The sequence below is a fragment of the Capra hircus genome, chromosome 25 (genome assembly GCF_001704415.2).
Source record: "Capra hircus breed San Clemente chromosome 25, ASM170441v1, whole genome shotgun sequence".
Classification (NCBI taxonomy): Eukaryota; Metazoa; Chordata; class Mammalia; order Artiodactyla; family Bovidae; genus Capra; species Capra hircus.
The window spans coordinates 21,437,987-21,450,849 of NC_030832.1; the positions used below are offsets into that span (position 1 = coordinate 21,437,987).

Sequence of the window (12,863 nt, forward strand, 5' to 3'; positions counted from 1 at the left end):
GTATCCTCTTCTTACCAGATAAGAATAGATTTTGCTATTTTTTTTTTACATATACCTTATTTTTTAAAAATTTCTCATTTCCTGTATTACTGGCTTTTGTTTAGCTGACTTTTTGTATGGAGCTATTTTAATTTTATTCTTATTTTGTGTATATTCTGTAACTATTTTCTTTGTGGTGGCTATAGGGAATGTCCTAAGAGCAGCTATTGTGGTTATAGCACGGGCTCTGTGGTCTTCTCTGGGGGTCCAGTGGCTAAGACTCTGGTCCCAATACAGGGGACCCAGGTTTGATTTCTGGTTAGGGAACTAGATCCCACATACTGAATTAAAAGTTCGCTTGTCACAGCAAAAAGATCACGCATGCCCCAACTTAGACATGGCACAGCCAAGAAAAGAAAAAGCATGGACTCCGGAGTGAGTAGACCTGGAGTTGAGTCTTAGCGCTGCTGGTTTACAACATGGAGCCGAGCCTTGGAAGAGTTACTTAACCTCTCTGTACCTTAATTTTCCCATCTGTATACAGCACAGGAATCATACAGTGGAGACACCAATGCATATAAAGCATTTAGCGCAGGATCTGGTTCAATGTTAGTGTCTAGTCGACATTAGGGTTTTTCCCCATTCACTTATTTTTATTGCGATAAAGAATACAAAACACGAAATTTACAATTTTAACCCCTATTTGAAGTGGACAGTTCAATGGCATCAAGAACATTCTTATTGTTGTCCAGCCTTCAACACTATCCAGCTCCAGAACTTCATCTTTTCAAACTGAAATTCTGTATCCATTAATCCCTTTACCTTCCCCTTCAGCTTTTTAATGTGGTAAATAACATGTAACACAAATTTTTAACACCTTAACCATTTTGTGTAGAGTTAAGTGGTATAAAGTATATTTGTATCATTGTCCAACTATCCCCACCATCCAGCTCCAAAATTCTTTTCATTTTGCAAAAGTGAATCTTAATATCTCATGAAACAGTAAGTCCTGGTTCTTCCCAGCTTTACTGCTCTACTTTCTGTCTCTGCGATTTTGACTACTTTAGATTCCTCATGCAACTTGAATCACACAGTTGTGTTTTTGTAACTGGCTTATTTCACTCAGCATAATGTTCTCCAAGTTTATCCATGTTGTAGCATATGTTTGAATTTCCTTTCTTTTTAAGGATGAATAATATTCCATTATATTATAAAAACATACCACATTTTCTTTCTTTTTTTTGAAGATTTATATATTTATTTTTCTCTCTGGCTGTGGTGGGTCTGTGTTGCTGCTGCAGTGCTTTGTCTAGTCGTGGTGAGCAGGGGTCAGGGGATGGGGTGGGAGGGGCTACTCTTCCTCGTGGTGTGTGGGCTTCTCTTGTTGCCGAACACAGGCTCTGCTCTGGGTGAGCAGGCTTCAGCAGTTGTGGCGCGTGGAGCCAGTAGCTGCAACTCTTGGGCTTAGTTGCCCTGTGGCATGTGGGATCTTCCCAGACTAGGGATAGAACCGGTGCCCCTTGCATTGCAAGGCAGATCCTTAACCATTGGACCACTAGGGAAGCCCTATACCACGTTTTCTTAACCGTTTATCTGTCCCTGGACACTTGGGTTGCTTACGCACTTTGGCTACTGTGAGTAATGCTGCTATGACATCTGTGTAAAAATATCTCTTAAAGATCCTGCTTTCACCATCTTTTAATCTTCAATCTGTTTGTGTCTTTGGATCTTAATTGATTCTTTTGTAGATAGCTTATAATTAGAGCATATCATTTTTGATCCATTCTGCCAATATCTGTCTTTTGATTGAGTATTTTACCATTAAATGAATTACTGATAAAGAAGGACTTACTTCTGTTCTTTTGCTATTTTTTTTCTATATGCCTTACAGCTTTTTTACTCCTCATTTTTGATAGTGCTGTGTGTGTGTGTGTGTGTGTGTTTAGCTTTTTGTAGTGGACCGTTTTGATTTTATTCTTATTTCCTTTTGTGTGTATTCTATAACTATTTTCTTTGTGGTTACTATGGGGATTACATTTAACATCCTAAAGTTAAAACACTCTAATTTTAATTTGTACTAACTTAACTTCAACAATCAGAGAAGGCAATGGCAACCCACTCCAGTACTCTTGCCTGGAAAATCCCATGGACGGAGGAGCCTGGTGGGCTGCAGTCCATAGCGTTGTGAAGAGTCAGACACGACTGAGCGACTTCACTTTCACATTCCACTTTCATGCATTGGAGAAGGAAACAGCAACCCACTCCAGTGTTCTTGCCTGGAGAATCCCAGGGACGGGGGAGCCTGGTGGGCTGCCATCTATGGGGTCGCACAGAGTTGGACACGACTGAAGTGACTTAGCAGCAGCAGCAGCAGCAGCAGCAGCAACTTCAACAATATACAAGACTGCTTTTACACAGTTCTGGTCCCATCTCTTAGTTATTGATACCGCAAAGTGACATTTTTTTACATCGTGTGTCCAAAAACATAAACTAATAATATTTTTCATGATGTATTAGTCTCTTAAATTATATAGAAAATAAAACGTGGAGTTACAAGACAGAGTTACAATAATACTAGCTTTAGGCTCATCATTCTTTTGTAAAAAATTGTGTATTACCCTCTTAGATCATGTAGAAAACAAAAAGTGGAGTTACAAACCATTTCTACAAAACACTAGCTCTTAAACTAGTCATTTATTTACCTTTACTGAGATCTCTATTTTTTCATATGTCTTTGAGCTACTCTCTAGTATCCTTTCATTTCAATCTATATGACTCCCTTCAGCATTTCTTGCAGGGGCACACCTAATGGTTAAGAAAAAAGTCCCTAAAATGTCATTTTTCTAGGAATGTGTTAATTTTTTCCCCTCAAAGTTTGAAGGAATTTTTGCCAGTTAGGATTCTTGGTTGACAGGTTTTTTTTTTTTTTTTTTTTTTTCGTTTTGCATTTTGAACATAGTCCACTCTTTTCTGGCTTCCAAAACTTTCTGATGAGAAATCTGATCATAACCTTATTTGTATGTGATGAGTCACTTCTCTTTTGTTCCTTTCAAGATTCTCTCTTTATCTTTGTTTTCTGACAGCTTGATTATAACCTGTTGCAGTGGGAATCTCTCTGAGTTTATTCTACTTAGTGTTATTTGAGCTTCTTGGACATTATGCTCATGTCTTTCATCAAATTGGGGATGTTTTGGACCACTATTTCTTCAAATAATCTTTCTGCCTTTTCCGTCTCTCTTTTCCTTCTGAAACTCCCACAGAATACATCTTGATTTCTTGATTGTATCCTTTAGGTTCTGTTCACTTTTCTAAAATGTTTTTTCTTTCTGTTCTTCAATCATTTCAATTGTTCTCTCTTCAAGTTTACTGATTCTTTTGTCTGCCTATTCAAATCTGCCTTTGAATCCCTCTAGTGAACTTTTCATTTCAGTTTCTGTGCTTTTCAATCTCTTCCTTTTCTTTTTCCTCCTAGAACTTTTGTAATTTTAATAAAATTTTTTAGTCTACAAAAATTTTTTTTTCTCATGTATTCAATTACTGCTTATTTGCCTTAGTAAATAAATATTGATTTCTTTTTTTTTTTTCTTTCTGGTTTCTTTTGAAGTTTTTTTCTCTCTTGATAGTTACATTTTGTTCATCCAACATTTTCTTGACTTTCCCAATGTCTTCCTTTAGTTCTCTGATTATGTTTAAGATGGTTGTTTTAAAGCCTTTGTCTAGTAGGTTCTACATGTAGTCTTTCACTGGGATGGTTTCTGTTGGTTCACGTTTTTCTTTTGAATGGGCCATACTTTCCTGTTTGGTAATATTAACTTTTAATCATTAATAATAATTCCCTGGTGGCTCAGATAGTAAAGAAGCTGCCTGTAATGCAGGAGACCTGGGTTTGATCCCTGGGTCAAGAAGACCCCCTAGAGAAGGGAATGGCAACCCACTCCAGTATTTTTGCCTGGAGAATTCCATGGACAGAGGAGCCTGGCAGGCTATAGCCCATGGGGTCGAAAAGAGTTGGATGTGACTAAGAGACTAAACACACACAATCATTAATAGCAGCAGTCCTAGAAGGATCTTGACTTAAATTTTTAAAATTTCTGTTTCCTGTATGCCAGATGGGAATTGTGACATATTATTAATTCAGTAAATACTTACTGAGCTCTTCCTAGGTAGCCCCCAATTTCTTTTATACTCTTCATTGAGACTTGAAGTCTCCACTTGAATCTAGGCTTTGTTCCTATTTGATGAACAGCATATATCAAAAATGACACTGTGGTAGTTTCCAGATCAGGCTTTAAGGAGCTATCATCTACTTTCTATCTCTCAGGACACTCACTCTTGGAATTCGACCACTGTGTTCTGAGGAAGCTCAAGCTGCCGATGAGAGGCTCACATAAAGAAGAAACAAGTTCCCTGACTCAAAGCCCTGGGTGAGCTCTCAACTAAAATTCAGCACCAATTTATCAGCCATATGAGTGAGCATCTTGAAAGCAGATCCTTCAGCTTCTAGTCAAGGTATCACTACTGATGTCACATAGGATAGAGATGAGCTTTTATTTATATTTTCTACTTAAATTTTTAAATTTATTAAAAAAAATCTATTCTTTAGATGGGACTTCCCTGGTGGTCCAGTGGTTAAGACTCTGCACTTCCACTGCAGGGGGTGAGGGCTCAAATCCTGGTTGCGGAACTAACATTCCTGGGGCTGCACAGTGTGGCCAAAATTCTTTTTTAAAAATTCATTCTTTAGAATAGAGCTGTCCAAAAAATGTAATGTGAGGCACACACATAATTGTATATATTTTTTTGGAAGCTACATTAAACAAGTGAAAAGAAGTAGGTAAAATTAATTTTAGAGAGAAATTTTATTTAACCCAATATATTCAAAATATGTTTTCAATGTGCAATGAAGATAAAAATTATTTATAAGATATTTTACATTTTTGTTCACACTAAGTACATAATATTTTGGGTGTGTTTTACACTTGCAATTATATTTCAATTGAGACTAGCTACATTCCATATGTGGCAATTGACTACTGTACTATGAGAGTGTAGCCTTGTAATAAAAGAATTGGAAGGCAAACTATATCCCTGCCGCTATTTACAGTTGAGGAAAGTGAGACCCAGAGGGAGGAAGTGACTTGCCCAGGGGTGTGCACTGTTGTGGATTGAATGGTGCCCCCCTCAAAGGTATGTCCATGTCTTTTTTCGGTTATTCTGGGTCATAGTTATGGTATGAGGGATCTAGTTTCCTGACCAGGGATTGAACCCAGACTTCCTGCATTGGAAGCATGTAGTTGTAACCGCTAAACCACCAGGGGAGTCCCATATATGTCCATGCCTTAATTCCTTTGGTAAAACAGTCTTTGCAAATGGAATTAAGTTAATGATCTTGAGATGAAGACACTGGTGAGTGGTGAAGTCGCTCAGTCATGTCCGACTCTTTGCGACCTCGTGGACTGTAGCCTACCGGGCTCCTCCATCCATGGGATTCTCCAGACAAGAATACTGGAGTGGGTTGCCATTTCCTTCTCCAGGGGATCTTCCCGGCCCAGGGATCGAACCCAGGTCTCCTGCATTGGAGGCAGACGCTTTAACCTCTGAGCCACCAGGGAAGCCAGATGAAGACGCTATTACAGATTATCTGGGCATGCCCTAAATCCGATGGCCAGCGTGCTTGTAAGAGATACACAGAGAAGATTAGACAGGCAGAAGAGAAGACTGATACACAGAGAGGAATGGGTGTGAAGACAGAGGCAGCCATGCGGGTGATGTGCCCATAAGCCAAGGAAAATAAGGAAAGCTGACAGCCACCAGAACTTGGAAGAGGCAAGGAAAGATTCTTTTCTAAAACCACCAGAGGGAGTAGGGCCTGCAGACATCTTGATTTCAGTCTTCTGGACTTCGGAATTGTGAAAGAATAAGTTTCTGTTTATTTAGGCACTGAGTTTTGCAATAATTTGTTATGGCAGCCACAGGAAACTAATATATACTGCAAGTTTGAGGTGTGGACTTGAAAGCTCCTGGATTTCATGCCCAGCCAGAGCAATCTGCTTTCTTATTGCCTCTGAAATCTTTCCAGTGGCCAGCATTCATTCTTTTACAAGCAGAGTGGACCACATGACCTAGAGGGCCCATGCTCACTATATAGAGAGCCGCTGTCTTTTTGCTCCAGGGAACACCATTTCATGTCATCACCCTTTGACTCCTCTACTCATGTGACCTCAACTGCCCTCCCTGTTTCTACTCTTTCCACCTCCAGTGTTTTTTATGCATAGTTTCCAGGGTAATCTTGCAGAACAAACAAACAACCCTCCAAATATATCAAGCCAATTTTCTGCTTTCAATCTTCAGTGACTTCCCATTCGCTGGAGTGAAGTCCAAACTTCCTACCACACGTCTACAAGGCCCTGTTATTTTGTGGACCCTGTTTGTATCTGTTCACTCTAGCCACAGAGAACTTGCTGCTGCTCCAACATGTTGAGCACACTCCTTCTCCAGGCCCATTACATTTGCTGTTTTCTCTGCCTGGAACATCCTCTACCCTCATGGCCCCATGGCTCATCCTCTCATTTTATTCAGGTCTTTACTCAGATGTTCTGTTTTCATAAAGGATCTCCCTGGTTGCTGTCACTATTTTTTCCTTTACCATGCTTTATTTCTCTTTATAGGATAAATCCCATGCCACTAGTTCCTTAGGTTTTTGGTCATCTTCACTTTTGGCTCTATGATGGCAGGAACTTTGGTCTTTTATTTAACAGTGTGCAGAACAACACATAACAGATATTCCATAAATTCAATCCTGAATGAGTGAACAAATGAATGAGGAAGTAGAAGCATGCATGCTCCATGTAATCATAACTTTTGTCCTAGAGAAGTCAGAATCTGGACATATAGGTGAAGTTCTACCAACGTGGACCAAAAAGTGTATGTTCACTGGAATGATTAAAAGAATGTATCCAAGGCCACCTGTTTGAGACCCCTGCTCTATAGGATCCAGGCCCACTGGGAAATGTGTTCCCCATCTTCAGATAGTGCAGCTGCTCCAGGAATTGAATGGTTCTTCAGGATCTACCAGCTTTTGCCTCTTTAGGCCCAGGCCCCATGAGGTCCTGTTTGTTGTTATAGACCAAAATCATCCAGAACTCTTCATTCAAAAGGCAGGATGTGGGCTGTAAGCTTCCAGCTCATCAGTTCAAAGAAAACCTACTTCAGCAGCAATGTCTCCTGGGATGTTTTCGCAAGCCTCCCTGGAAGATGCTGGGGCCTCTTAAAGGACTAATAATAGACAGGCACATCCAGTTTCCCAAACATGTCAAACTTAAAAGTGAAGGCTATTTTTTCCTTGTTACCTTTGAATTACTACATAGGAAAAGGACATTCCATTATGACAGTCATCGCTCTCCACATGCCACTTAATAACGATTTAGACTCAGCAGCTTCCAAGCAAAATCATCCTAGGAGGACCTGAGCTTCATTAGGCAGAAGTTCAGCGTAACTGGTTCAACTCCATCCGGCCCTCCTTCAGCCCTTTGTCACCAGAATGCTTTGTGCTTCAGCAGGTTTAACCACCATTCAACAACAATGTGACTTTGGGTGTCTCTTTTAATCACTCTGAGCCTTGCTGACTTTATCCATCATGAAAGTTCCTAAACTGACACAGGGTTACCTAGAGGACTGAATAAAACAGTGCAAGTGTCTGTAACACTCACCTAGCAGCTGATGTTTATTATTATTGAACACTTACTGGACATGGGTGGGGTAAAGAGGTAATGTCCTTTACGTTTTCATTCATTCACTTGTGCACACAATTACTCATTCAACCAATGTTTACTGAGCTCTGAGGAGGTGTCAGGCACGGAGCTTGGTGCAAGGTGACATAATGGTGAGCAGAGCTTGCTCTCAGAGCCCAGGTCTAGTGCAGGAGTTCACAGTCTAATGCAGCACTGTGTTCCCAGAGTGTGGAGCATAGTGGGTAAATGTTCAAGTGCAGGGCATGGATGCTGTTGTTTAGTCACCAAGTTGTGTCAGACTCTGCGATCCTGTGACTTGTAGCCCACCAGTCTCCTCTGTCCATGGGACTTCCCAGGCCACTTGCTTCTTGGATGGGGCACTAAACCACACTGCATTACTCGTGTAGATAATTATTACTTTTCGGTTGGTTTCTATCTTTCAGATTCCATCCAGGGGAGAGTCCCAGTTGGATGTTAGTGTGTCTTTAACATCTCTCTAACATTTGGTAATCTCCCATAAACAAAAGAAGGCCTCAGGCGCAGGTGTTTCGGGCAAGTTGCAGAATCTGGAGAGATTTTCATAGTATGTATACCTCTTGCTATTCAAACTCAGAAACTAGATAAATATTTTTCCCTAGATGGTGCACAAATATGACCAGCATTTGTGAAGATGGGTCAGGAGTGAAAGTTGGGGAAACACTGGCCTCTTAAACTTCTCCCAATCCCCCTCCCCACCTATAAACATTTTTTATTGGTGTATAGTTGATTTACAATGTTGTATTAGTTTCAGGTGTTCAGTAAAGTGAATCAGGTAAACATATATACATATATCCACTCTTTTTTTTTTTCTAAGATTCTTTTCCCCTATAGAACATTATAGGCTTCCTTGGTGGCTCAGTGGTAAAGAATCCACCTGCAATGCAGAAGGCGTGAGTTCCCTGGATTGAGAAGATTCCCTGGAGAGGGAAATGGCAACCCACTCCAGCAGTCTTGTCTGGGAAATCCCATGGACAGAGGAGCCTCGCTGGCTACAGTCCATGAGGTTGTAAAGAGTAGGACACAACTGAACAACTAAACAACAACACTAGGCCATTATAGAGTTCTGAGTAGAGTTCCCTGTGCTACACTGTATGTCCTTATTAGTTATCTATTTTATTTACAGTAGTGTATATACTCGGAGAAGGCGGTGGCACCGCACTCCAGTACTCTTGCCTGGAAAATCCCATGCGCGGAGGAGCCTGGTGGGCTGCAGTCCATGGGGTCGCTAAGAGTCAGACACGACTGAGCGATGTCGCTTTCACTTTTCACTTTCATGCATTGGAGAAGGAAATGGCATACCACTCCAGTATTCTTGTCTGGAGAATCCCAGGGACGGGGGAGCCTGGTGGGCTGCCGTCTACGGGGTCGCACAGAATCAGACACGACTGAAGCGACTTAGCAGCAGCAGCAGCAGCAATGTATATATGTCAAGCCCAGTCTCCCAATTTATTCCTCCCTCCAGCTCCCCACTCCCTTTAATGGCCCCATTTTACAGTTGACAGAAACTGAGTCTCTTTGTGGAGGGGATGGACAGAAAGTAGGGAGTTTTCTTCTAAACGATCAGGCGAGCAAAGCCAAGAATTGTCTTGGTGGTCGAGTTAGACGTGTATATATAAAATAATGATTGCTCCTCCCTTCCCTCTGCAGTACGTGTGTGCGTCTGTGTGTGTAAGTGTGTGGAGCCACAGGCCTTTCCGAGTGAGTGACAGCGGGAGCCCGTCCCTCCAGGAGCCGCGTGCAGAGTGACCAATGGCACAGACAGGCTGTGGATGGGTACCAGTCTCTGCAAAAGCCCGGTTGGAAACCGTCGCACCCACCCTTTCCACCCCCCACCGCTCCCCCGTTTCCTCCCCACCACCCCACCCCAGCTCCATCACTCTTTTTCCGCTCTCGGTTCCCCCGGGCGCACCCAAGGTGCTTATCGCCTTCTTGCAATCCAGGCCGAGGACAGGGTCGGGGGTGCGCGGCGCGCGGGGGCCGAGGCTCAGGTCTGGCGGTTCCAGACTGCGGTCCCCGGTGCCGCCGCAGCGCTGCGGCTGAGAACGCTTCGCTGGGAGGCCGGCAGCCTCGGGGTGCTAATATGTAAAGCAGCTGGCGGCGCTGGGCGGGGCCTGGAGGCGATGCAAATGAGGGAGGCGGGGTCTGCCCGGGGCTCCGCCCCCCTCCCCCGCAGCTGGGGCCAGCGGTGCCAAGCGCAGCTGGACGAACAGCGGCAGCTGGGCGAGTGACAGCTCCAGCTCCGCGCGCCGCGGCCGCCAGAGCCGGCGCAGAGGAAGCGCCCGCGGCCCCGGGCGCCTGAGCGGCCGCCTCCTTCCGCGCCTCCCGGGCCCGCAGCCCGCGGTCCCGCGGCCCCGGACCGGCACTTCTCGGGCTCCGGCTCCCCGCGCGCAAGATGGCTGACCCGGCCGCGGGGCCGCCGCCGAGCGAGGGCGAGGAGAGCACCGTGCGCTTCGCCCGCAAAGGCGCCCTCCGGCAGAAGAACGTGCACGAGGTGAAGAACCACAAATTCACCGCCCGCTTCTTCAAGCAGCCCACCTTCTGCAGCCACTGCACCGACTTCATCTGGTGAGAGCGCGCCGGCGCAGGGCACCTTCTCGGGGCCCCGAGGGCAGCGCCGCGCGCGCGGGGACCCTTGTCCGCGCCCCCCCTCCGCCCTGCGCCTCTAAGGGAGGAGAAGCCCCGCATCCCCGGAGCTCCCCGCTGCGGACCCTTCTGCCCTGGACTGCCCGGTGGACGGTCCTGCGGCTTCGCGCTCCCCCCGGTCCCAGACGGCCGACCGCGGGGTGCCTCCTGCCCTGTCTCCCTCCCAGCCGCCTCGGAGCGCCCTGGGGCCGCGGCGCGGACGGCTGTCCCTCCCCGGGAGGGCAGCGTCTCTAGTGCCCTTTCGCACGGGGTTCCCTGTCCCTCCGCCTCCTTCCGGGCTCGAGGCACCCTCACTCCCCTTCCCTCCTTTCCGGGGGCAGCGCCCTGAGTGTCCTCTCTCTAGCTCCCTGCGGGCACAGGGCATCCTTTCCTCCTCCTCCGTGTCTCCGAGGGCAGCGCCCTGTTATCTCTTTACTGCTCCTCCCTGCGGGCCTGGGTTCTCCCATCCACTCCTCGGTTTCCCGGTGCACACCACTGCGGGAACCCTCCGGTCCCCGGTCCTTCTGGGCATGGGGAGTCCTCTCTTCCTCCCTGTCCTCCCAGGAACACCACCGCCGCGGGGGCTCTGCCAGTCTCCCTCCCGATGCGTCTTTTTCTTTTCTCTTTCTCCGAGGGTACGCGGGCATCTCTGTGGGCAGATCTCCTGCCTGCCCTCCGCCCCCACCACGACGGAAACGCTCCCCCCACCCCGCCACCTGGTGGTCGCAACCTCCTGTCTTCTGCCTTTTGAGGGGAGATGGAGGTTACCGCTGAACTCCTACCTTCCCCCTCCCCCTGAAAGGCGGAAGACTCTTGGGCACCCGCCTGTGGCTGGGAGGTTGCACCTGGGCCAGAGGGGCAGGGGAAGTGGGGTGACTCTGCGGGGGAACTAACCGGCGGCTGGGCCCCTCGGCTGTCTGACATGCCTCCTTCTGCCTTTGCAGGGGCTTCGGAAAGCAAGGATTCCAGTGCCAAGGTAGGCTGTGGGGTTCTGGCCCATTTGTGCAAAGAGAAGATAAAAAAAGACTTCCTAGAAGGGACTGAATTGGGCAGAGTGAAGGCACCACGGCTGTCAGAGTGACCTCCCAAACTAGAAATTCATCACCACAGAAAGGTCTTATTAATACAAGGGGTGCTGTATGTGGGGCAGAGATGCTCCATCCAGGAAGGGCTGGTGGGGCTGAGAGGCCTAGCGGGCCGAGGAAGTGTATCCACCCTTTCTCCCTTCCTGCAGCTATCTGAAGAGTGAACCTGTCCTGCCTGGTCAGTTCGCCAGATAACTGTGCACATGAGTGCTAAGTCGCTTCAGTCATGTCCAACTCCTTGCGACTCCATGGACTGTACCCCACCAGGCTCCTCTGTCCATGGGATTCTCCAGGCAGGAACACTGGAGTGGGTTGCCTCCAGGGGATCTTCCCCACCCAAGGATCGAACCTGTGTCCCTTACCTTTCCTGCATTGGCAGGCAGGTTCTTGACCACCAGCGCCACCTGGGAAACCCTTCCCCACTGATTCCTGCTCTTATGCCTTTCCACATCCCTTGCCCCACGGAGGTCTCTACAGGTGGCCTCTGCCTCTGCAGATGGTATATCCCCTAGAAAGGCTACTGTGATTGTCCCCTGGGCCTCTGCCCTCTCTGAAGAAGTGGTTCCAGATGGAGTGCTTCTCAGATCCTGGTTTAAATTGCCCTTTCTCTCTTTCGGCTAGGTACAGGAAGACTCCAAGTGACTGGTTACCTGGGTCCTTGCATCAGGCCTGAGATCCTTGACCCTAGCCAGGGATGCCCAGCCTAGGGGTGACTCGGCTGTCGCTGGCTGCAGATTCTCTCTCCAGATGCCAAATCACCTGTAGTCTTGTTTAGCCCTTAGGGTGTCAAACATTTTTTTAATTTGATGTCAACATTGTAGAACTGAAGATTTCACAAACGTATCTGACTTTGCAGCTTCAAGTTTGCTGACTGTTGGTCCCACTTTCTTTTTAGAACTACCATTTGGAGATGAGAGCAGCTGTTTTTATAGGCAGGGTGCACATTCACCACTGTGTCTCAATCGATCATGACTGGGCCTGCTTCACCCAGTTTTGGCCCCTGTAAGGCGTTCGAGTTTCAACCTCTGGTCTGCAAAGTGCCCGTTTTTAGACCAGTTATGGCTGAGTTTGGTGAGAAATGTCACATTTCTGGGGAATGTCTTAGGGACAAGTTGATTGCCCTGATGAGCTGGGCAGAGATCAGGGGAAGAAAGCATTTGAATATTAAAGAGTCTGACATGTGACTTAGCACTGACTGACAGTTCAGTTGTAGCACCTCCACCCTCCAGAGAAAGTGAAGTGATCCCTGGTGAGTGTGGGTGGCATTGTCAGTTGTACAGAATGCTTGCAGTGTGGCACTGCTTTCTTCTGAGACTTGTGTGTCCTCTAACCTGAGATCTGAGCAGAGCCCACTTAGTTGGTGAGTGTCTTAGACCCCCATCCCCCTCTTCCTTTACCAGGATTTGGA

At 46.4% G+C, this 12,863-nt stretch overlaps 1 protein-coding gene across 2 annotated transcripts in view; it reads left to right on the plus strand.

The window, feature by feature from the left end:
* The window catches only part of PRKCB (protein kinase C beta), a 375,680-nt gene continuing 372,766 nt past the window's right edge, over positions 9,950-12,863 (plus strand). Inside the window, exons 1-2 of one of the 2 annotated variants that reach the window (XM_005697610.3) lie at positions 9,950-10,313; positions 11,315-11,346. In XM_005697610.3, the coding sequence (XP_005697667.2) occupies positions 10,141-10,313; positions 11,315-11,346 (205 nt within the window). In that variant the 5' untranslated portion in view covers positions 9,950-10,140. The remainder of the gene's footprint in view (positions 10,314-11,314; positions 11,347-12,863) is intronic. The other variant, XM_013974872.2, reaches the window with a different exon arrangement.